The sequence below is a fragment of the Poecilia formosa genome, unplaced genomic scaffold (assembly GCF_000485575.1).
Source record: "Poecilia formosa unplaced genomic scaffold, Poecilia_formosa-5.1.2 Scaffold241, whole genome shotgun sequence".
NCBI classification, from domain to species: domain Eukaryota; kingdom Metazoa; phylum Chordata; class Actinopteri; order Cyprinodontiformes; family Poeciliidae; genus Poecilia; species Poecilia formosa.
The window spans coordinates 468,669-488,238 of record NW_006800180.1 but is presented as its reverse complement, the minus strand read 5'-3'; the positions used below and the strand labels follow the sequence as shown (position 1 = coordinate 488,238).

The window sequence follows — 19,570 nt, the reverse complement described above, 5'->3', positions numbered from 1 at the left end:
CGAGTTTTCTTTTAAGCACACACAAAAAAGGCCGTCACACTGGTATTCTGTTAAAAAAAAAAAAAAAACAATACCAATGTCGCACATTTTTTAAAGTAGCATTTTGCCAGTATTTAAAGCATTAGGTAGGTTGAGTGAAACTGGTGCAAAACCAAATTTTATAATTCCACAGCAACAATTACATTTTTCATTTAAAATTAGAAACAGGAGTTCCAAAAAATTGTATGCAAGGACTTGAAAAATTAGCCATTTCAGTTAAATTTCGTTTGCCGAAGGACATTTTTCTCAGCCTTAAATGGGGATGGGCGGGGCTAAAGGCTTGGTAGACAAATCAACCAATCAGAAACCAGTATTTTCAGACAAGTCATTGTGGCCATTTGAAAGACAGCTGTCTAAGTCTACATTTTTTCAGTTTATGAATATATTAAATCATTTTTTCCAACCCAATGAAATTGGTACTTTCAGCACTAGATGCAGGTGCAAAAATATGCTTTTATTCAGAACTTGAGTGTTTTCTATGGAATCGTTCAGAGACTGATCACAATGTATTCAATCCCATTTGTAATCAAACCACTTTATTGCAGTTAGTTCCACAGATTTTTACCCACAGCATCAAACTGAGCAAAGATTACATTTTTTTGTCATTTCTCATTGATGAAAAACGGCATCAAAAGAATATAGTTTGGAGAAACTTTATTGAAGGGAAAACTAAAAAGAAACAGAGCCATGAGTTGATTATCAACCCTTCAGCTTTGCATCAATATTTCAGGGCTACAAGAAGACAGTGTTTGAGTGGGCATAAAAATGAAAAGTAAAGAAAAATGCTCATCTACTGGCTTCTAAATAACAGAAAAAAAGAAATGGAAAGCATTTGTGAAGAACCAATTTTTTTCTCCCCAACTGTTCAACCTTACAATTCACTTAATTTGCAGAAACATCAGATATAATAGCCTACCTTTATTAACATGCATAAAATACAACATTGAAGTTCTTATATTTGTTTCCTTAACATTGATATATGCTGCTCTGCTTCTCTGTACACACTTTGACAGTGGAATAAGATACTTATCAGATAACAGATTCCTACACTACTGATCAGAGAAACAAACTGATGTCACCTCAGTTCATGAGATGCAACCAGCAACCAGTTTCCTCAAGCTCAAATTCTGCTATCTGATAAAATGCAGAATTATACCAATTAGGGGAAAAAACTTGAAATTTTCAAGATACTGCAAGCTCAAAAAAAGCAGGGGAAAAAAAAATAATTTTTTTTGGGAAACCTGGCTTCCAGAAGAGAAATGCAGCGATCCTAGACAAAAATCCAGCCAGATGAGAAATTGGAGAGCATTGTGGGATTGATTTTTCAGCACATTTCAGGAGAACAGCTGCGTCAGAGTTTTGAAGTGTGGAAATTATTACAATGTGTCGAGCGCACTCACATGGGTGTTGAGAGCTATGATTTTTTTTAACCTTCTGTTCAACTCAAAAAGGAGTCACAATTTGACAGAAACTGGCATGTAACCTACAGAGAAAACACTATCTTCTTATGAGCGTGCAGGTGGGGGAAAAAAAAGAGGTAAAATGCATTGATTAACCAAAAATACAGTGAAAAAAACAAAACAAAAACAAAACTGAATCCCGTAATTTTAAGTTTGAACCAGCAACAATTTCCACCTGCTCTTCAAACGATGTCATCACATTGCATACTTCTGTGTCCATTCTTTTGCCATTTTGATGTATCTGTGGGGAGAAAGTCGTTAATTGTTAATACCAATATTTTAGATTCAGCGGGGAGGTTGTCTAGCTTTAGACTTCTTTAAAACACATGCACCTTCAGGTCAAAAACATGTCCTACATTATTCACTCGCATGTCAGGGATTGTCTCCATTTCCATAAATGGAGACTTGAGCAATTATGTTCATGCTGAAGTTAGTAATCTTTCACATGCACACATACCCTGTTCTGATTTGTTAAAATACAAATCCTTATGATGGAAGACCATTTTAGAACACTTTTCATCCATATATGGAAGAAGATGTTGGTATTTTTTGTACGTTTCACAGATAAATAGAGATGCACCAACGATTCAGCTGCCACCTGTCTGGAAACTCAAAAATTGGATCTTTTTTCCTGATCATTGAATGCACCCTAGCAATTGCTACCAGGCAACACATACACAAGACACTTTGGTTTGGGTGACATTAAATAAAGAAGACAGCTTTCTACCGTTAGATTTATCCTTTTTAATGTACAACATGTCTGAGTTACAACATGCTGGATGCCTTTTGGAAATCTTAAAGAAAAAAAATATATATACACACTGCTATTGGCTTTGTCAATCATTATTAGAAGATATCAAAGACTGTTTGCAGATGTTGGTTAATCTCTCGTCTTTGCTTCAAAATGAGTTTTATACCAACTGCTTTCAGATGGGAAGGCTAACTGTGCTAATCCATAAACAAGTTTGAATGCCTCATATTACAGATAAGATCAAAAATAATAATAAAAAAAAAATCAGCCAATATTGGTGTCAGCAAAAATTGGCCCAAAAAAATTTGATTGGTGCATCTTTGAGGTGGACAATATGGCTGAAAAACATCATGATACAAGCATTTCATATCAGTTGTTTATTGATTAGGTTTTTTGTTCTAAATGTATGAAATGGTGGTATAACATTTCCTCTTTTAGCCACATTTTTCACTCCATGCTTTTTTTATTTTTTAAGTGCTTCTGAGAGGAAACTTAAACTACTGCTGCTGGGCAAATTACCCAGCACATTGTTGCTAGGTAACAAAAGAGTGAGTTAGTTGACATCATTCACCAATGGCTAAAGTCTTTCCTCTGATCTGGATCTGCCGTTCCGGATCAGAGTTTGGTGAAATGATTGGATATTCTATCAGACGCTTTAGGTATTGAGATTGACCATGTATCCGTAGCAATATATTAATTGTTTTATTGTCCAGCACTAGTGCGTCTCTACCAAAAAAATAAAAAATAATAAAAAAAAAATCTGAATTTCATTTTGCACAGAATGATCTTGTGTCTAAGTGTCAAAATAAAAATGGGTAAAATTTTTAAGCATAAATCAAAAGACCAACAAATAGGTTCCTGTATATCTTATGGAACAATTTGACTAATAAGTTTTTTCCCCTTTTATAAACACAGACACAAGCCTCTGGTTAGGCCAGGGAGGTCAGAGCATGACAGCACATCCAGTCTCATAGCAGCAGCCAAGATGCAGCTCCAGCCCTTCACCTTACCCTAAAGCATGGCATATTTTGTTGTCCACTCCTGAGCTAGTTTATTGTACCTAACAAAGTGAAACCAGATTATATAAGATCCCAACCATTTTAAAGTTACAACTATATATACAAAAAAGTCAAATATCGTTTCTAACACACCATAAATATATATATAGTTTAAATGACTGTTACCCAGATACACAACTGGCTCATTTTCAAGTTTATTCGACATGTGTACTTACTTCTGACTATCTGTTTTGTAGATTCGTGCAATCTCTGGCACTAGTGGGTCGTCGGGGTTTGGGTCACATAGGAGTGAGCAAATGGAGAGAAGAACTGAAAGAAAAAGAAAAAACTTTACAAATAAGCCATTCTAAATATTCAATGTCATTTTCTGTATTTTTGACTTAAATGTTGTCATCACGGCCTTGCTCTTGTCAGACTGCCTCAGGGCAGTTGTGGCTATTGTCCAGTAGCTAGCCACCATCAGTGTGCGAGTGACTGACTAATGTGAAACGTTTTGGGTCCTCTGGTGTTGATAAAGTACAAAGCCATTTAGCATTTCTGTCAGTGTCTTTTGTATCTAGCATTGTCATTTAACCTGACCACACAAGACAATCATCTCAAAACATAAACTTAAGACTTCATACACGTGTATATAAAAAATAAAATGATGAAAAAAAATCTAAATCTCACCACTTGAGTCACATGAATACTCGTACCTTTAGAAATAGTAAGTGCTGGAGACCACTGTGATCTGAGAATATCCAGACAGATACTGCCGTTACTGTTAATATTTGGGTGGTAAATTCTTGTTGTGAATGCAACCTGAAGGGAAAGAGGAAAAAAGAACAAAAGCATATACAACGTTAGATAAAGCAAAGCTGCACACGTTTATTACATATTTCAAATTCCTTTTTTCAGAGCGGTGACAGTCTGCTTCTGGAATGACAGGTTTCCAAAACAACAAATGGGTTCCAAAAACCAGTTTGATTTACAAGAGCTGCATTTGATGAAAAGATTTAATAAAAAAAAAAAAAAAAAAAAAAAAAAAAAGGGACAGTAATTTTCCACAAAAATTGTTTTCACCACAACCATGTGGTGTGTCCACTTACCTTGGGTGGTTTGAAGGGGTAGTCTGTTGGAAAATGAATTGTCAAGAAGAAAACTCCTCCCTGATATGGACTGTCGCTCTGAAACAACATGGACACAGTTTTTGCTTTAGAAAAGATTCATGAACACTTCCTGAACACAACTCTCCAACATTATCAAGTCAAATTTTGACCTTTTATCTTACGGACGCATTCAAAGGCAGCCAAGAACGCCATTCCGGTTTATGTAGGTGCACAACTATTATGTCATAAAATACTTACTGGTCCCATGATTGTGGCCTGCCAGTGAAACACTGCAGAGAACAGAAAGCAAAGCGTTAGAAAATGGTGAAAGGTCACAGGTATGTGATCTGACGGGAAGTATTCAGCCGGAGATTTCTAATAGCTTCTCGACAGCAAATGTTTGTGTTCCCTCTGGCTGTGCAACTATGTAAAATAGATTTTATAGACAGAAGACTAGAATCTGCACATTCTGCTTTCGTCAACCAATCAAAACGGTGATTCCCCCCCAATTTTTAAATTTGACATGAGAAGACAGTTTGGGCATTTTAGTCAATTATTAAATCCAATAGCCATGTTTTCTGATCCACTTTCTTTTGATTTTGAGTTCCCCCCCCTCCAGTTTCTTTCAAATTCAAAACAAAAATCACTACCAATATGTTTTTTATTAAAACAATTAATACAGCAGAGGAGCAACAACAACAAAGATCAAAACTTAAACTGGTATGTCAGGATAAGCCAGAGCAGTACATCTTTACAAATTATATTACATTAGTAAATTAATATGTTATTTTGAAAAATAATGTGGCTGAAATGAAAGGTAAAAACTTACTGTCATCACCCACTGGGCCAGCTGAGCACTGTGCTGGAGGGTCACGAGCCAGGTCATTAAGTTCCTATTATTATTTTTTAAAAAATAGATAAAACAACCAATTAGCTGACAATAAAAGGTCAATGTTACTATTTAAAAGTGGTGTAAGGAACTGAGCTTTTAAAACCCTGAGTTTAAGTGTCAACATAATTTCCTTTCCCCAATATCCACAAACCCTGTTGACCCCCTTTCAATTCTCCAGTTCCATCTGTGGACCACCTACCATCATTTTACACTGTAAACTGGAAAATTCATCCCATGTATGCGCCGTAAAAAGCCACCCTGTTATTTATGGGTATACAGCTATTTTGGAGTGAGGTGGAAGCATTGCCCCACCCCGGCCTTCAGACACCATTTCACAAACAAGTTAAGGGATTTCCGTGAAGGAATATTCTAGAGTGAAGAAATAAAGCTGACCTGTCAACACTTTTAGTGTTAGTGTCCATTTCACAGCTCGACGTAAATGTAAATATAGGTAAATGAGTACGAGCAATTTCCCAGGAAATGTATCATTTCACCCGGCCTGGAGTACAAAGACGGATTCAGAAAGTAAAAAAAAAAAAAAAAATGAGTCATGGAGTCCGAGTATTGCGACTGGAAATGTTCGCAACTGCCGTACTTCAGCACGAGCTCTGGGCGACCAGAAGGCCCGAAACCGCGCGTTGTGTGTGAAGGTATGAAGAACTGTGACAACTATGCGACATCTTGTTGTCAACCCGTCTCGATGAACAAAGTTAGCCTGTAACTGAAACTGCTAACAATAGCCAACGAGCCGCCTGGTGTTTAGCGAATAAACCTTAACCGACGTATGTCAGCCCTAGCCGGTAAGAACGAAGTTTATAAGAAACACACAAACCGGTGACCAACTAAACTCAAAATTCATCAAAGTGGCGTACGTGAAAGAACTGTGAACTTGACGCTTCCTCGAACACGCATCACCGCCTGGTTTCACAGAATACGGCTGCATTGTGGGTGGCTAGCCCGGCTAACGCGACTAGCTAACATTTTAACGACGGTGTCTTACCTTGTGAATCCTTTTCAGAGCCATCCTTTTTCGGTGTTCTCGTCTTTACGGTGAAGGTTTTTCGATCCAGCTACTGAATGTCAGCTGTAATCTGCCAGGGCGATTCGTTCAGTTGGAATAACTGACGCTGGGTCAACTCGGCGGCCTTTCTTCTTTAGCTAGCGCAGTTAGCTGGCTAGCTAGCGTGCTAAAACTACGTATGCGCGGAGTTCAAGCACCAGATGTTACGCTCTCTTCTGATAAACTGTTCTTTTTCGCACAGCGGCAGTTACTTATATAAGACTCTTGGTATCCACGTTTGAAACTAAATAAGTGCCTGTATCGATAAAAAAAAAAGTCGTTAGTCGACTGCGCTCCTCTCGTTTTGGTTTCGGTCGACGCTGTTAGGTAACTAGCGGCTGTCTACATATATGTGAAGCTTTATGACGATGGGAGGCGGTCCTAACCGCGGGTGACGCAGCGGATATGATGGTAAATTGGGTGCAAGCCCACAGTAAAACTAAACTAGTCAGGCCAGTCGTGAAATCTAATCCTTTATAAACACACCAAAAATATCAATTGACATGTGATGCTTCGTGTTTGGGTTTTCTGAGTCGCTACTTCTAAGAAAAAGAAAAGCATAAAAGTTGTAATAAAGGTGTTTGACAATAGCAGAGCAAAGTTTTAGTCAGTTGCAGTTACTAATGCTCCTTAAATAACACATTTTTTATTTAAGGAAAAAATCTCAATGTCACATTTTCCTTCCAACCACTATTTAGTAACTATCACATAAAACCCCTCATTAAAATTCATTGCTCCTCGAGGTTGAGACATAAAACTAATAACTGTTTCATGAATCTGTTGAGTTTTACCTTTTGTATTAATTACTGTTATAATTTTTAAATCACATTTTAATGTACTGAGACATACGTGTTCTAAATAGTTCACATTTTAGGAAAAAAAAAAGTTGGTCAAAGTGAGTTTGTAAACTGCATGATGCAATGTTTAGACCAACTGAAAAATAGATCAATTGACAATGGGTGGTAAAAGTGGAATGAATAGTAAAGACAAAATATAATTTCAAGATGATTTTTTTTTATAGTTCATGATAGTTATTCTAACGATTTGCTGCTTTACAATTGCACGGTAAGTCTACACAAATAGGTCCAATACTCGTATTTTTTTGCTAGTGTGAAGAACATTCCATACAAGAGATATTTGAGTCTCTTTATATAATTGATTCACATACAGAAGGCAGATGTGTTTGATGATCAAACCCAATAAGGAAAATTGGATTTCAAACCCATCAAGGCACAGATGGAGCACAGTCAGCCACCGTCGTTTGGGAATCTGCGGCACCCGAGGACGGCGCCTTGAGGATCACATCTGAATGCGTGCTGAAACCGTGACGACTGTTCAAGGAGTCGGCAGAGTTTTGATTATATGATTCGAGAGATGTTTGGGCGGCGACAGGACTCGCATCACCCGAGACCAGCTTCTGATTATCATCACCAACGTTTCCCTCGTGTGAATGAAGGCTGTGGCTCGATTTAGACGTCCTGTCATGGTTGGGATGGAACGCAAAACCGCGGAGTCCCATTAACTCGGAGGCCGTTTGGTTCTCGCTCACGGCTCCAAGATCTATCTGCGAAGATGAGTCTGTGCCGTTCACCTCAAACTGGCTGCGACACTTCTCAGAAGTTCTTCCCAGTTGGTTCTGGGAACTAAACCTAATGTCCAGTTCGCCGTCGGATCCGAACGCGAGATCTCGGACGACTACGCTTTCAGGTTCAGACGGCCGATCTTCGCTCTCGCTCTCCTCCAACTGTTGCTGGGCGAGATCTGGGTTTCCCTCGTCGCTTGGCGTTTCCAGGTCCTGCTCTCCTTCTTGTGGGGCTGGATCTGGCCCCGGGTCCTCCTGGGAGGCTGGGGCTTCGTTGCCCGGAGCTGGGCTCTGACTGGCCGGTGTCGGTCGGACCGTCTGGTGGCACATGGGACACGTTTCCTGCACATACAGCCACTTGCGGAGACAGTTGCCATGGAAGAAATGGCCGCAGTACGTGATGACGGCAGAGCTCATTTCCTGTAGATAAAGACGAATCTAGTTTTAAAACAAATTCAAAAATACTTTATTGATTCCCAAAGGGAAATTAAATGTTGTAACCTATATTAATTCTTCAGAGTTGGTGTGAAAGGTGATACATGCCGACACCTGTAGCAGTCTGCAATTTGAAGTAGCTTCTGACTAAAGACACCGTTTTTCCAAGATGGGGCGTTCCATAATTGTATTTTTATTTATTTTTTTATTTTACAACATGTGAGCCAGCTCGCTCTCATCCACTGTCAATAAAGTTTTTCTGATAATTTTGTTGCCATCATTGAACACGGTTTAAGTAATCAAATCCATTGCCTCTGCTAATTTGCAGTAGAGTAAACTCATGCTCTCTTTTATATTTTGAATAAAGATGCAAATCTTTCAGTGTGTGGCGATTTGACTCAGATTTTTAGGGTCACGATTTAATTCAGAAACTATTTCATTCAAAAGCGATTTTTAATTCAGCAACCAGTTTTTCTATTCAAACGGTCTAGAAATGTTGTTTAAATTATATGACCAGAGGAAAAGACGCTGTAAACAAATAAAACATTTATTATTTAAAGCAATTCTCTAATGTTTCATCAATTTATATTTCAACAAAAACCTGTTTTTGCTAACCTAACAGTTGTTATGCTAGCTTAGCTGCTTGTTTTTTTCTTAAATATCAAAGTATTATTCAAAATATATACAGTGGGACATGCAGTACAATCGCAAATATGAGCGTCAAAAACGTACAACTTCAACTCATTTTAAAACTGATTGAGTATTTTTTTTTTAAAATTGGTTCAGAATTGCGGTTCTCTATAGAGAATCGCCTCCAATTTTAAATTAGCTTTGTTTTGTCATCTTTTCCCTAATTAATATTATGAGATTTCCATCTGCATTTACAGTGTTTCAAACAAAACAAAAGCGTGAACTAAAGAAGGTGTCAAGCTGGAAAAACAGGAAGAACACGTCTCAAAAGCCCCACTCGGCGTGAAGCATTTTGTACTACTGTCGTTTGTTTACAGAGTGGACCTGAAGCCAGAACGGACCAGAACGGCTCCAGACTCCAGTTCTACACTACGCTCCTGCAAACACAATTTATTGACGTTTTAAATCCTTTGTCTGCTTGGGATTTTTTTATTAAACATCGTTTTCATCCAGTTCAATCAGTGCAGCTGTTTTGTGAAAACATAAGTGACCAATTTTAATCTCTGAATTATTTACTCAGTTTAAAATCTCCAAAATTGCATTAAACTGGTAAATAAAAAAATAATCAGAAATGAACGAGTATATTAGTTTTTAGAGGTAAACTAAGAAATTCACTGCTGACTTAACTGGTTATGGAGGCCCGCCAGGCTTATAATACATTGTGGGAAACTATAAATATGTCATTGTTGTATCTTGCTTGTAATGTTTCAATTATTATTTGTAAAGCACTTTGGGATAACACTGTGGTTTTAAAAGCATTATCTGTACTTTGGAAATCTCTGTCTGGGCCAGAATTTAGAAAGGTCCAAAACATGTGTATGCATCAGAATTGTACTCATTTCTATTTTTTCATTGGATGAATGTTTTCACAAGCACAATATTTCATATGTTTCTACAAAAGTCCCTTATCAGGTGAGAAACAGATTTTTCTGTAGATAACACAACTGCTGGGAAGCAATTATATTGCATTACATACATTACATGTGTTCTTATTTTCCCAGTGAAAATTTCAGTCTTTTAAAGACGACAGTGTAAGCCTGTTTGCTATGCGAGAAATCACTGCAGGGAGATTCAGAGAAAACTGTGTTTCTTGTATTTGTTGGTGTCTTATGATGGTTTTACGATCTTTAGAATGGCCATAAAATCATACCATTGGTAGGGTTTCTGCAGGTTTAACCAAATTTAAGACTTTTTAAGACCATTTAAGACCTATATTATGATAGAAATGTACAAAAGAAATGCACTTTTCTTTTTTTTTTTCAGGGGACCAACAGTGTGAATTTTCTGTGGTCTTTTTGTTAGCTCGCTGTTTTGAGATTTTTTTTTAAATTTTTTTGTGAATGTTGTCCAGCCAACTGCATATAAGTTTATACTCATAAAACACTAGCTAGCTAGCAATTATTAGCAACTTGTAACCGATAGCTTTAACTGCCTCGAGACACAGAATGCTGTGAGTGATGATGAAACTCAAACTTTGAGACCCGATTAAGAACAAAACCTACATGGCCGCGACAAAATTTAAGACTCGAGATTAATGTATTCAAAGGCCAACTTACAGTTTTTTTTAACGGATTTAAGACATTTTAAGACCTTAACTTTACATCGACGAATTTAAGACCTTTGAAGGTTTTTCTTTGAAAGCCAAAAACAAATTAAATCCACAAGAAAGAACATGTTTCGCTGCACCAACTACTGATGCCTCCAATTTACTTTTTATCGCTCCACTAACGCAAGCTATGATCTTTAAAATAAGGATCCACGGCTAACTGAGGTCACAGCTTATTACAGTACATATTATTTTTTAAAATCCCATTTTACCGGCTCTGCAGAGATCACCCCTTGTGGAACGAGTGACGCACCTGAAAGCAGATGGAACAGACGTCGTTGTGCTGGTCCAGCTGCTCCGCCGTGGCTCTGGGCAGGGAGTTGATCTTTTTCGCCGCTTCCCGCCGGAGCAGGAAGCTCTTCCAGCCGGACTGGGCTCGGAGCCACACGTTGAAGTATGAGTGGATGATGATGACAGAGGCGCCCATCCAGCTCCACTCGCCAAACAGCGACTCCCAGGTGCCGTAGGCCACCACGCACAGCGCCACCAGGAACTCCAGCACCCTGCTGATGGCATTCACCCAGTAGATGACCTCGTCCAGGCTCTCGATCGGGTCACTGCGGAATAGCTCCACCATGAAGAGGCAGTAGATCAGCATGGTGCCTGTGACCTGGACAAGAATCGTCATCGTCATTGTTTCTAGGAACTATTAATACACGGGAGACTTGGCGTTTTTTACTCCTTTCTTTTTTTCATTTTAAATATTTGTTGTGCTTTCAAATTCTGCAGGAATGAGAAGCATGCATTGGATGTGTGAATGTTTGTGTGTGTATTTTCTCATTAGCAACTGACGGCAGTCAAACAAGAATGCGCTTATAAATATTGGTACCGCGACCCAATCTAGGACAGGCTTTTAGTACTACGTCTATCCAAATCCCATTCCACTTTGTTTATTCAAGGTTTACAAGGGTTTAAGAAGAGTCAAAGTCTGGCATTTCAAGCATTTTTAAAAATTAAATATTACTGTTAACTCAAAGTGGTAGAGTTGTTTATTTTCTGGGTTTTGACACGTTGAGTCTGACTTAACCAGAAAACCAAAACAAGCTCTAGCAGAAAGTCAGTGCTGTTGTTCGTGAACCTAAGTTTTCTCAAGGAAGAAAATGTGTTCTTTAACCAAGTTCCTTTTTTCACTGTTGTGTTTTTTGTCACTTTAATCAGACGCTGGTATCTGAGAGTCAGATTCATTATTAAATCAGTGGTTACTACGCTTAGCCATGATAATAAACAGCACATTTTTCTCCCACTGTCTGAGCCAAATGAAGGTGAGAGTATTTGAGGGCAGCTGCCATCCTATTAGCTTGAAGTGACTCGTGGCGTAACAGCAGGTGTCTATAAAATAACACTTTGATCATTTCATCAAGTACATGGAACTGAATATAACTAATGTGAGCTGTAAACCTGAACCCAAAAACAGAAAAAGGAAAAAATATGGAGATTCATCCAGCAGGGGTTCAGGTTACTGATGTTGGGCTGCTGCCAAAGAAAGCAAAAACAAACAAGGAAAGAGGGAAACATGAACCTATCCATGGATTAACAGTTTGTATCCAGCCTCCATGCCAGCTGTATCTTAGTGAGTAATATTTGTGCAGGAATGTCAAATTTTGTAACTTTAAAAGAAAATACAGGGTGCAAACTGAAAGGAAGATGTTATTATCCTACGTACTACGGAGGGACCATGTTTCAAGAAATTCCATCCTAGACATGATTTAAAGAAATGCGTCTCAATTATTTTTATACGACATGACGACAAACAGACCTGGAGGGAGGTTAGCATGCAGCTGGAAACCAGTATGAGGAGCCAGAAGTCCATGTGGAAAAACTGGGAGATTTTATAAGCCATGAACACCGGGAAAACCAGCAGAAGCAGACACATGCTGAGGCCACGGAAGTGCTTCCACAAACTTCTAAAACCAAAGAACAGCAGAAAGAAAAAAAATATATATATATTTTTACAACTTTTTCTCAGCTCTGACTCGCTTGAGGAGACGTGAAATTCGCTGAGTGATTGGTACCTGTTGCGTGACGCGCCCAGGGCTAGAATGATGGGATCTGTTATTTCTATCATGGACTGCAAGGTTGAAGTCAGCACAATGAAGAGGATGATGCTGAGGAGGAAGGTGCGCTGCAGCGCCTGCATGTCTAGCAGGCCCGTCTGCAGGGCGAGCAGCAGCAGAGTGACTCCCTCTGTCACGCCCCTGACAAAACCAGCACAAGGAGAAGTTAAGGACATATTTTTGGTTTAATTTGTTTTTTTTGTTTTTTTAATTGAGAAACAAATTTTGTGAAGAAATCTTCATAGGTGAACAGAGTTTTGCACAAGATGTTATGGAACAAAGGTCAAAATCAAATGAGGTCGCGGGGCGTTTTGTAAGTGATTGATAGTTGATGCGAGGACACAAAAAGAAAGTCAACAAGTATTTTCTCCTCACTGTTTCAAGATAAATTAGATCAAACATTTCTGGTTTTCGCCTTGTTGGACATACCAAAATTATTTCTGCTTGTTAAATGCCAAATAACTTGGCAAGAACATTTTTTTATTTTTTTCTAAGAATTTTTTTGCACATTTCCTCAAATTCAAAAGTTTACATACATTTGGTGAGTATCCGGGATGGAAACCCAAAAGGTTTGACACAAGTCATACATTGTAAAACACAATTATCCCCAATAGTGACCAATATATGTAAACTTTTAAATTCGAGGAAAGTTACAAAAAATAAAAACAAAACAAAAAAACGTTTTCACCAGGTTTTCTGACATCTAACAAATACAAATAATTTTAGTAATTCTAACTAAACTAAAACAAAAAAAAACTTTGTTTAGTTTCAACTTTAGACAGTGAGAAAAAAAAAACGTGATTCAGCTGCAGGCAACAAAGCCAACATGTTGGGATGTTTTCCCTGCTGTCTGACTGCTCAACGTTGCATTCTACTTTCAAAGGACAAAATTTGTTTCTCAATGTGATTTTTGTTTTACGTTTATTTCCATATTGAGCTAAAGAATTTGGCCTGATGACTGATGACTCTGCATGGATTTTAATAACAGCCTAATCAGTCCCTCCAGTTTTTCACGATTCCACGAATGAAAACATTTTCACCCAAATTCAAGAAATCTGTGGATTTTATCACAGCATCACAAAACTGCGAGTTTATTGCAAATTTACCAGCAAAAATTGTTAAAAACATTGGGTTTACTGACTGCTAGCTCCCACCTGTAGGTGGCAGTATTTCTTAATTCTACTGTACTGCTGCCTCAGCCTTACTTTTTTCTTTAATATGTAGATTTTTTCAAAGGGGTTTAATAAGGAGAACATTGCAAAATTCCTTGCGAATGTTTCTGAAATAGCAACAAAGTTAGTGATTTTTACTACAAAAAAAAATTACAAAAACAATCACAAATTCTTGTGTCTGACTGCAACTGAGTCAGGTCAAAAAACACCTGGTGAAATAAACGCTAACGTTTGACACACGGTCCAGCGCCCACGACGTTTCAAACAATTCAAGCTGTTTGATGCGAACTGAAAGCAGAAACAATCAGGAAGTCGGTGGACAGCATCTCACCTGTGCATGACGTTCTCGTTCTGCACCGCAGCGAAACCTCCCAGGTAAAACTTGCACAGGTTGAGAAGTCCCAGAGCCAGATAGGACACCACGAAGGTGAGACCCAGCAGAGAGTACGGCGTAGCGCAACATTCTGACACGCTGCGCGGTTCAGCAAACACACAACAACAAGACTATAAATTCAGGAGAAAATACACACACACACACACAAAAAGAGAGTGCAAAAAATCAAGGAATAAACGCACCTAGTGAGCAAAAAGAACATGATTCCCTGAAAAGTCGCAGAGACGCTGGAGGACATGACGTTCGAGCACAGCTGGACGGCGAACAGAACGAACCAGAAGACACTGAAGAGGGCCGGAACAGCGAACTGGTTCCACAGAGAGATCCCCAACGCCAGGAGTCTGTACAGCTCCATCACCTAGGAGACGGGAGGCCCCAGGTGATGACGGGGGGCGGAGCATGAAAAGATACCTGAAATGCTTTCAAGTAGCTGTGTTTCCATTGGAAACGTGCGCAAAACGTTGTTGATATTCCTCTTATGTAAAAAAAAAGAATGTAATTAAATTTACAGTTGTGGTGTTTCCATTAAATAAGAAATGGATAAAAATCACGTGTCATGTCGTAAGCTTTTAAAAAATATGATACTTCAGCTAGTTCCTGTTTTCTTTTTGCTCGTAGTTTCCGCCAGCTGCAGCATCTGGTTGTGGATCACGTGACTAGCATGATGTGAAAAAAGTGTTTTCACTGCAGTTTCGCAAAATAAACCAATTTTGATACAGCCAAAAAAAACAAACAAACAAACAAACAAAAAAAATGTTTCCATGGCGCTAATTTATTTTCGACTTGTTAAATTGTGTAATTATTTAGTCAATGGAAGCTCATACCTCTTGTTTGTCGGTCTGTAATGCTTGTCTTGCACACGCTAATTGGTGAATTAATACATAAAAAATGTTATAAAACAAAAGAAAAGGTCTGCAAAAACAACCGGTGTTTTAGTTTAGCAAGGTATTGCATATAAAAAGACGCAAAATAACCATTCGGGCCGAGGTTTTTGCGTCTCCACGGCTTCGGGGCGTGAATACCTCCAGGTGAAGCAGCTCTGAGTAGGCGGCCCTCGCCAGGCGATATGGCACGAACAGGTTGGCGAGGAGAAACAGGCCAATCCCTGCCACCGTCAGGCCCATGGAGAAAGTGTTGACGGTCAGCAGCGTGGCATTAGGGACGGTCAAGAGTCGGGCCAGCAGGGGGAGCATGTGAGTGGAGAACAGCCACACCTTTCTGGTCTTCATCAGGAAGGCACAGAGCGTGCTGAGGATGATCTGACCTGTCGTTGGAGAAACAGAAAGATCAGACTACTTATTTTGGTTTATGTTGTTCTTGTTTTTGTTTTTTTTAAGTAGCTGTAGTAAAATCGTTTCCCCCTCGGTTCTTCCGTCTTAACATTTTAACTACTGAGAGAAATCTGCTCCAATCGCCTTTTTCAGACAAACACATCAACTCCTTGTTAAAGAAATAAAACTAAAAACAAAATTAAGTTTATCATAAGACCTGAAGGACATAAAAAAAGTTTTCCTAGGCTCATTATGCACAAAAACAAGAAAAAGTTGAAAGCAGGGCTGCACCTAACGATTATTTTATGAATCGATCATTTGGACGATTAATCGAGAACAAATTGTTACATTCTGCAGATATTTCATTTAACTGCCTAAGACTTATTTTAATATAATATTAGAGATTCAATAAAAAATAAATAAGAAAATCAATAACATAGCCTTCCTGTAGCATTTTCTTGATCATTTGTAGTGAAGGATGCATCTGCAGCTAAAGAAAGTACGTCTAACATCAACATGTGAAAACCTCAAATCTTTCTGCTGGACGCATCAGTATAGTGTATTGCTAATCTGCTGACTATTGTCTGATGATGATATTCTTTCACCAACAATTAATCAGTTACTAAATTTGTTGACGATGATTTCAATAATCAATTCTTCATGATTAATCCGATTAATCGCTTCAGTCCCAGTTGACAAAGAAGAATTAAAGAACAGAACTTTTCCTGCCGCAGTAAAAAGCAACAGGAGTCTGTGTGAGAAAATACTTTTGCTAAAAGTTCACATTTAGAGTCAACTCGGCTCAGATACTCACTAGTCATGGCAGAGACGAATCTATTAAAGGCCAAAGAATTGAGATAGACCGCCCCTTCATATCCCAGCTGCACCTCCTCTCGAACATAATCCCTGGAAAAGAAATGGGAAACAAAGAGATGAAGAAATAGCATGATCGTATTACAGGATATCTCACTGGTGTTAACTAAAAGCTTAGCTAACAAATGAGTGATGGCCAATCTAATGCTACATCAACGTCTGCTTTAAATCTTCATAAAACAATTTTATTTTCCCACTGCTGGACTGAATCTGTATTCGTATTAAAGTAAAAACGTGAAGCAGAGCGATTAAGATAATACATAATGTAGCATAGCCACAATTAGCTGAATAAAGTTTTGGCTAATTCAGAGTATGACCTTATTCAGTTTAGGGAAAATACTTTATCTACAGTCTGAAGAGGTTCATAGTGAAAAACTGTACAAATAAACTCTTTTTTTTGGTAATGAGAGTGGTTCCTGATATCCTGACATTTTAGAGAAAACAGGATGTAAAGACTCACTTGGAAATCTGATGCCCCATGTACAGAAGGAGGGCAACAAGGACATGAAGGTAGAGCGTAACAATGTGCCTCAGCGGCATGATCAACACAACCAGGTTTGTCAGGTGAGCTGGATGGAGGACAGAGACGGGCACAGAAGTCAAGTTTCAATAGATTCACTAAAACCGAGGACAGAGAGGCTGAAACCTTCAGGTACAGCATCTCCAAAACAAATAAAAAAAGTCACATAACACGCAACACATAAATGTGAAACGGAAGGAAATATGTGGTTTGCCATTTTATTTTCACAGTTAAATTTGCATTCAGGCCCTTTTATTGTGACATTTTATTAGGATAAACTTTTCCTGTGTTAGGTGAGCTCAGATTACTAAAATTATTTCCATTTGCTAAGTGCTACGGTAACGAGATAGACAACTTTTAAAATCGTTTTCTGTTTAGTTTTCATGTATTTCCAGAGTATTTGATCTAATTGACTTTAATTTTTTTTAATTTGTCTTAAAAGCAAAATATTTATATATATTTTTTACAGTTTTGGCTTAATTGCTGTTCTGAATATGTTATTCTTTCAGCAAACGGTCTCTTTTCGAATCTGCATACTCCAGTTAACCATTAATCAATTACTAAATTAGTTGACAATTATTTCAACAATCGATTAATCACGATTAATCACTTCAGCCCTAATTATGGCTGGGTTTAAATGACTGACTTCCAGCACACATGTTGAAAAAGATGCTCTAGAGATGAGCTCAGAATCAAACTTTCTGTTCAACGTGCATTCATGAGAGCGTACCGCTTCCACGGTGAAACACGGTGGTGGCGGCATGATGCCACAGGGATGCTTTCGTTCAGTACGGACAGCACAATTTGTTAAAAGTGACTTATAAAGCCATACTTACCAAGATAGAACATGTTCCAGATGACATATTTGTATTTGAAGAGCATGTCCTCGTTTTTAGCCTTGAGGTTTTCAGTCAGACCCTCAATGTCACATTTATACAGCAGGTCCAGAACCAGAATGCTGGGCACCCTGAGGGCAATGTTGGCCACTTCATCCAGACGAGGCATTTTGGCTGCAACCAAGTCTTTGGTCACACTGGAGTCCGTTTGTCACATGCTTGTTTGGGGAGGGGGGAGGCTCAGGTTTCCCTGTGCTTCAATACACTTTTCCGTGTCTTATCATCTAAAAAATAATCAACAACCAAACAAACAGAATTTAAGCTAGAAGAGGAAGGACCCAGAGCCTACAACTCTGCGTTTTAACCCCCTAAAACAAAGGCAAAGTCTTGCTTTATTGTCTGAAGTTGTACAGTATGAGAGGCTGAGGTAGGTGATAAAGCGGATGTTTGTGGTAAAGCAGCTAAAAGTAGCGCTGGTTCACTTACTTCTCACAGTGGCAGACATCCCAGCCGAGCAGCCATTTGCTAGCCAAAGCTAACTCCAGCTGGTCAGCCCTCGCAGCGACCATATTTTCACAGCCGTGCCCAGCTGTTCATCCCCTAACTTCGGCCTCTAGCGAACTATAGTTACACCTGTCACTGGAACCGATAAATAAGGCGGTAAGACCCGCGCGACATGAGGATGAGTAAAGTGACTTCATATGCAGTGTTATGATTTAGTGCGCCTGCGTGGCAAATTTGACGTGTACACGTCAGAAGAAAACAAGAGCCAATCAGGTTGAGGTATTTTACGTTTCAAAGTAAAACTGTGTGCCTTGGGCCACGAGCTTTGTCAAGAGGAATGACATGAATACTCACTTATTACAGTCGTTTTTGTTCAGTTTTAATGTGTAAAATGGTTGTATAATGTCTGACGTTGTAAAAAAAGAAAAGAAAAGAAAGAAACTAATATTGTACTTTGCTGAAGAAGAATGTATAGTCTTTGAACTTATTCTTATTTTTCACGTTATACGTAATGACCAATATTATTAAAATATAGATGTAATAACATGCAGGTTTTAGAAGTTTTTCTTGAAATGTGGTTGTTGGTATCACTGTATGTGCATTTATTGATTAAATGTATGTATAAGGAAAATGCAAAGCAAAACATTTCTGCTTTGTATTTTTAATTATGTCAGTTTTGGTCCTCCCTCATGAGGACCAAAACTCATTATGGAGTCCATCTTTGTCATGGTGGTCTAGACAATGGACCGAAAATTGCATTGAATTTCCACAACAAAACGTCAGTAAAAGTACAAGGAAACATATGCTTACGTTTTTATATATTTTTTTATTTTATTACCATTTTTCTTGTCGATATTTTAAAGAAGAAAACATATCTATTCTCTTTTTCCAAAAGTTTTATGTTTTCCTTTGTTTTAAAACCTGGAAAAATGAATTAAATCATGGTTCTTTACTTATTAATAACAAACATGTGTAGGGGGTATAAATACCTTTGTGACACGGTGTAGGTTTTCAGACTTTATGCATCTGTGGTTATTTTTCAAATCACTCTTTACTGACACATAAAAAAAATAAAATAAAAATCATGTATGCGATTGCCTTCCTGATTGTTTTGAGTCATTAAATGTGGTTTTGACTGTTTTCACTGTGTTGTCTAACAGAAGATCATCCCGTTTGCAACTGACTGATTCTCACAGCTAAACAGATGAGTGTTTTTTTACTGAACAGCTCAAGACACCAACTCCTGGCATGTACATGCAGCTGCTCTGCACCATGCCACAGGAGGTGACTAAGAAAAAGAACTGGTGCGTTTCCTGATCAGTTT

General features: G+C 38.4%; 2 protein-coding genes across 3 annotated transcripts; both read right to left on the bottom strand.

The window, feature by feature from the left end:
* Nucleotides 1-559: 559 nt before the first annotated feature.
* LOC103150060 (ubiquitin-conjugating enzyme E2 D2-like) lies at nucleotides 560-6,676 on the bottom strand. Of its 2 annotated transcripts, XM_016680425.1 has the most exons (8): nucleotides 6,250-6,676; nucleotides 5,187-5,250; nucleotides 4,616-4,647; nucleotides 4,358-4,435; nucleotides 3,965-4,070; nucleotides 3,485-3,578; nucleotides 3,261-3,310; nucleotides 560-1,740 (listed from the first exon to the last, which is right to left on the bottom strand). In XM_016680425.1, exons 1-7 carry the CDS (start codon nucleotides 6,271-6,273, stop codon nucleotides 3,262-3,264), a joined length of 447 nt encoding a protein of 148 aa, XP_016535911.1. In that variant the 5' UTR covers nucleotides 6,274-6,676; the 3' UTR covers nucleotides 560-1,740; nucleotide 3,261. The 2 variants fall into 2 exon arrangements, with proteins under 2 accessions (XP_016535911.1, XP_007569565.1); XM_007569503.2 differs by lacking the exon at nucleotides 3,261-3,310 and having other exon boundaries at nucleotides 6,250-6,675.
* A 627-nt stretch (nucleotides 6,677-7,303) lies between these two features.
* Nucleotides 7,304-18,480, bottom strand: LOC103150059 (RING finger protein 145). The gene is made up of 11 exons (XM_007569499.2): nucleotides 18,229-18,480; nucleotides 17,743-18,026; nucleotides 16,847-16,955; nucleotides 16,328-16,419; nucleotides 15,265-15,506; nucleotides 14,425-14,600; nucleotides 14,180-14,320; nucleotides 12,635-12,817; nucleotides 12,379-12,526; nucleotides 10,876-11,232; nucleotides 7,304-8,311 (listed from the first exon to the last, which is right to left on the bottom strand). The coding sequence occupies exons 2-11, from the start codon at nucleotides 17,909-17,911 to the stop codon at nucleotides 7,535-7,537; spliced, it is 2,394 nt and encodes a 797-aa protein (XP_007569561.1). The 5' UTR covers nucleotides 17,912-18,026; nucleotides 18,229-18,480; the 3' UTR covers nucleotides 7,304-7,534.
* Nucleotides 18,481-19,570: the final 1,090 nt, after the last annotated feature.

Coding starts and splice junctions, on each gene's coding strand:
- LOC103150060 (XM_016680425.1), bottom strand. CDS start 6,273: ATGGCTCTGAAAAGGATTCACAAG. Junction 5,251..6,249: donor CTCTGAAAAGGATTCACAAG/GTAAGACACCGT, acceptor AAATAATAATAG/GAACTTAATGACCTGGCTCG. Junction 4,436..4,615: donor AGGCCACAATCATGGGACCA/GTAAGTATTTTA, acceptor ATGTTGTTTCAG/AGCGACAGTCCATATCAGGG.
- LOC103150059 (XM_007569499.2), bottom strand. CDS start 17,911: ATGCCTCGTCTGGATGAAGTGGCCAACATTGCCCTCAGGGTGCCCAGC. Junction 14,321..14,424: donor ATGTTCTTTTTGCTCACTAG/GTGCGTTTATTC, acceptor TGAACCGCGCAG/CGTGTCAGAATGTTGCGCTA. Junction 11,233..12,378: donor GCATGCTAACCTCCCTCCAG/GTCTGTTTGTCG, acceptor ATTCTTGTCCAG/GTCACAGGCACCATGCTGAT.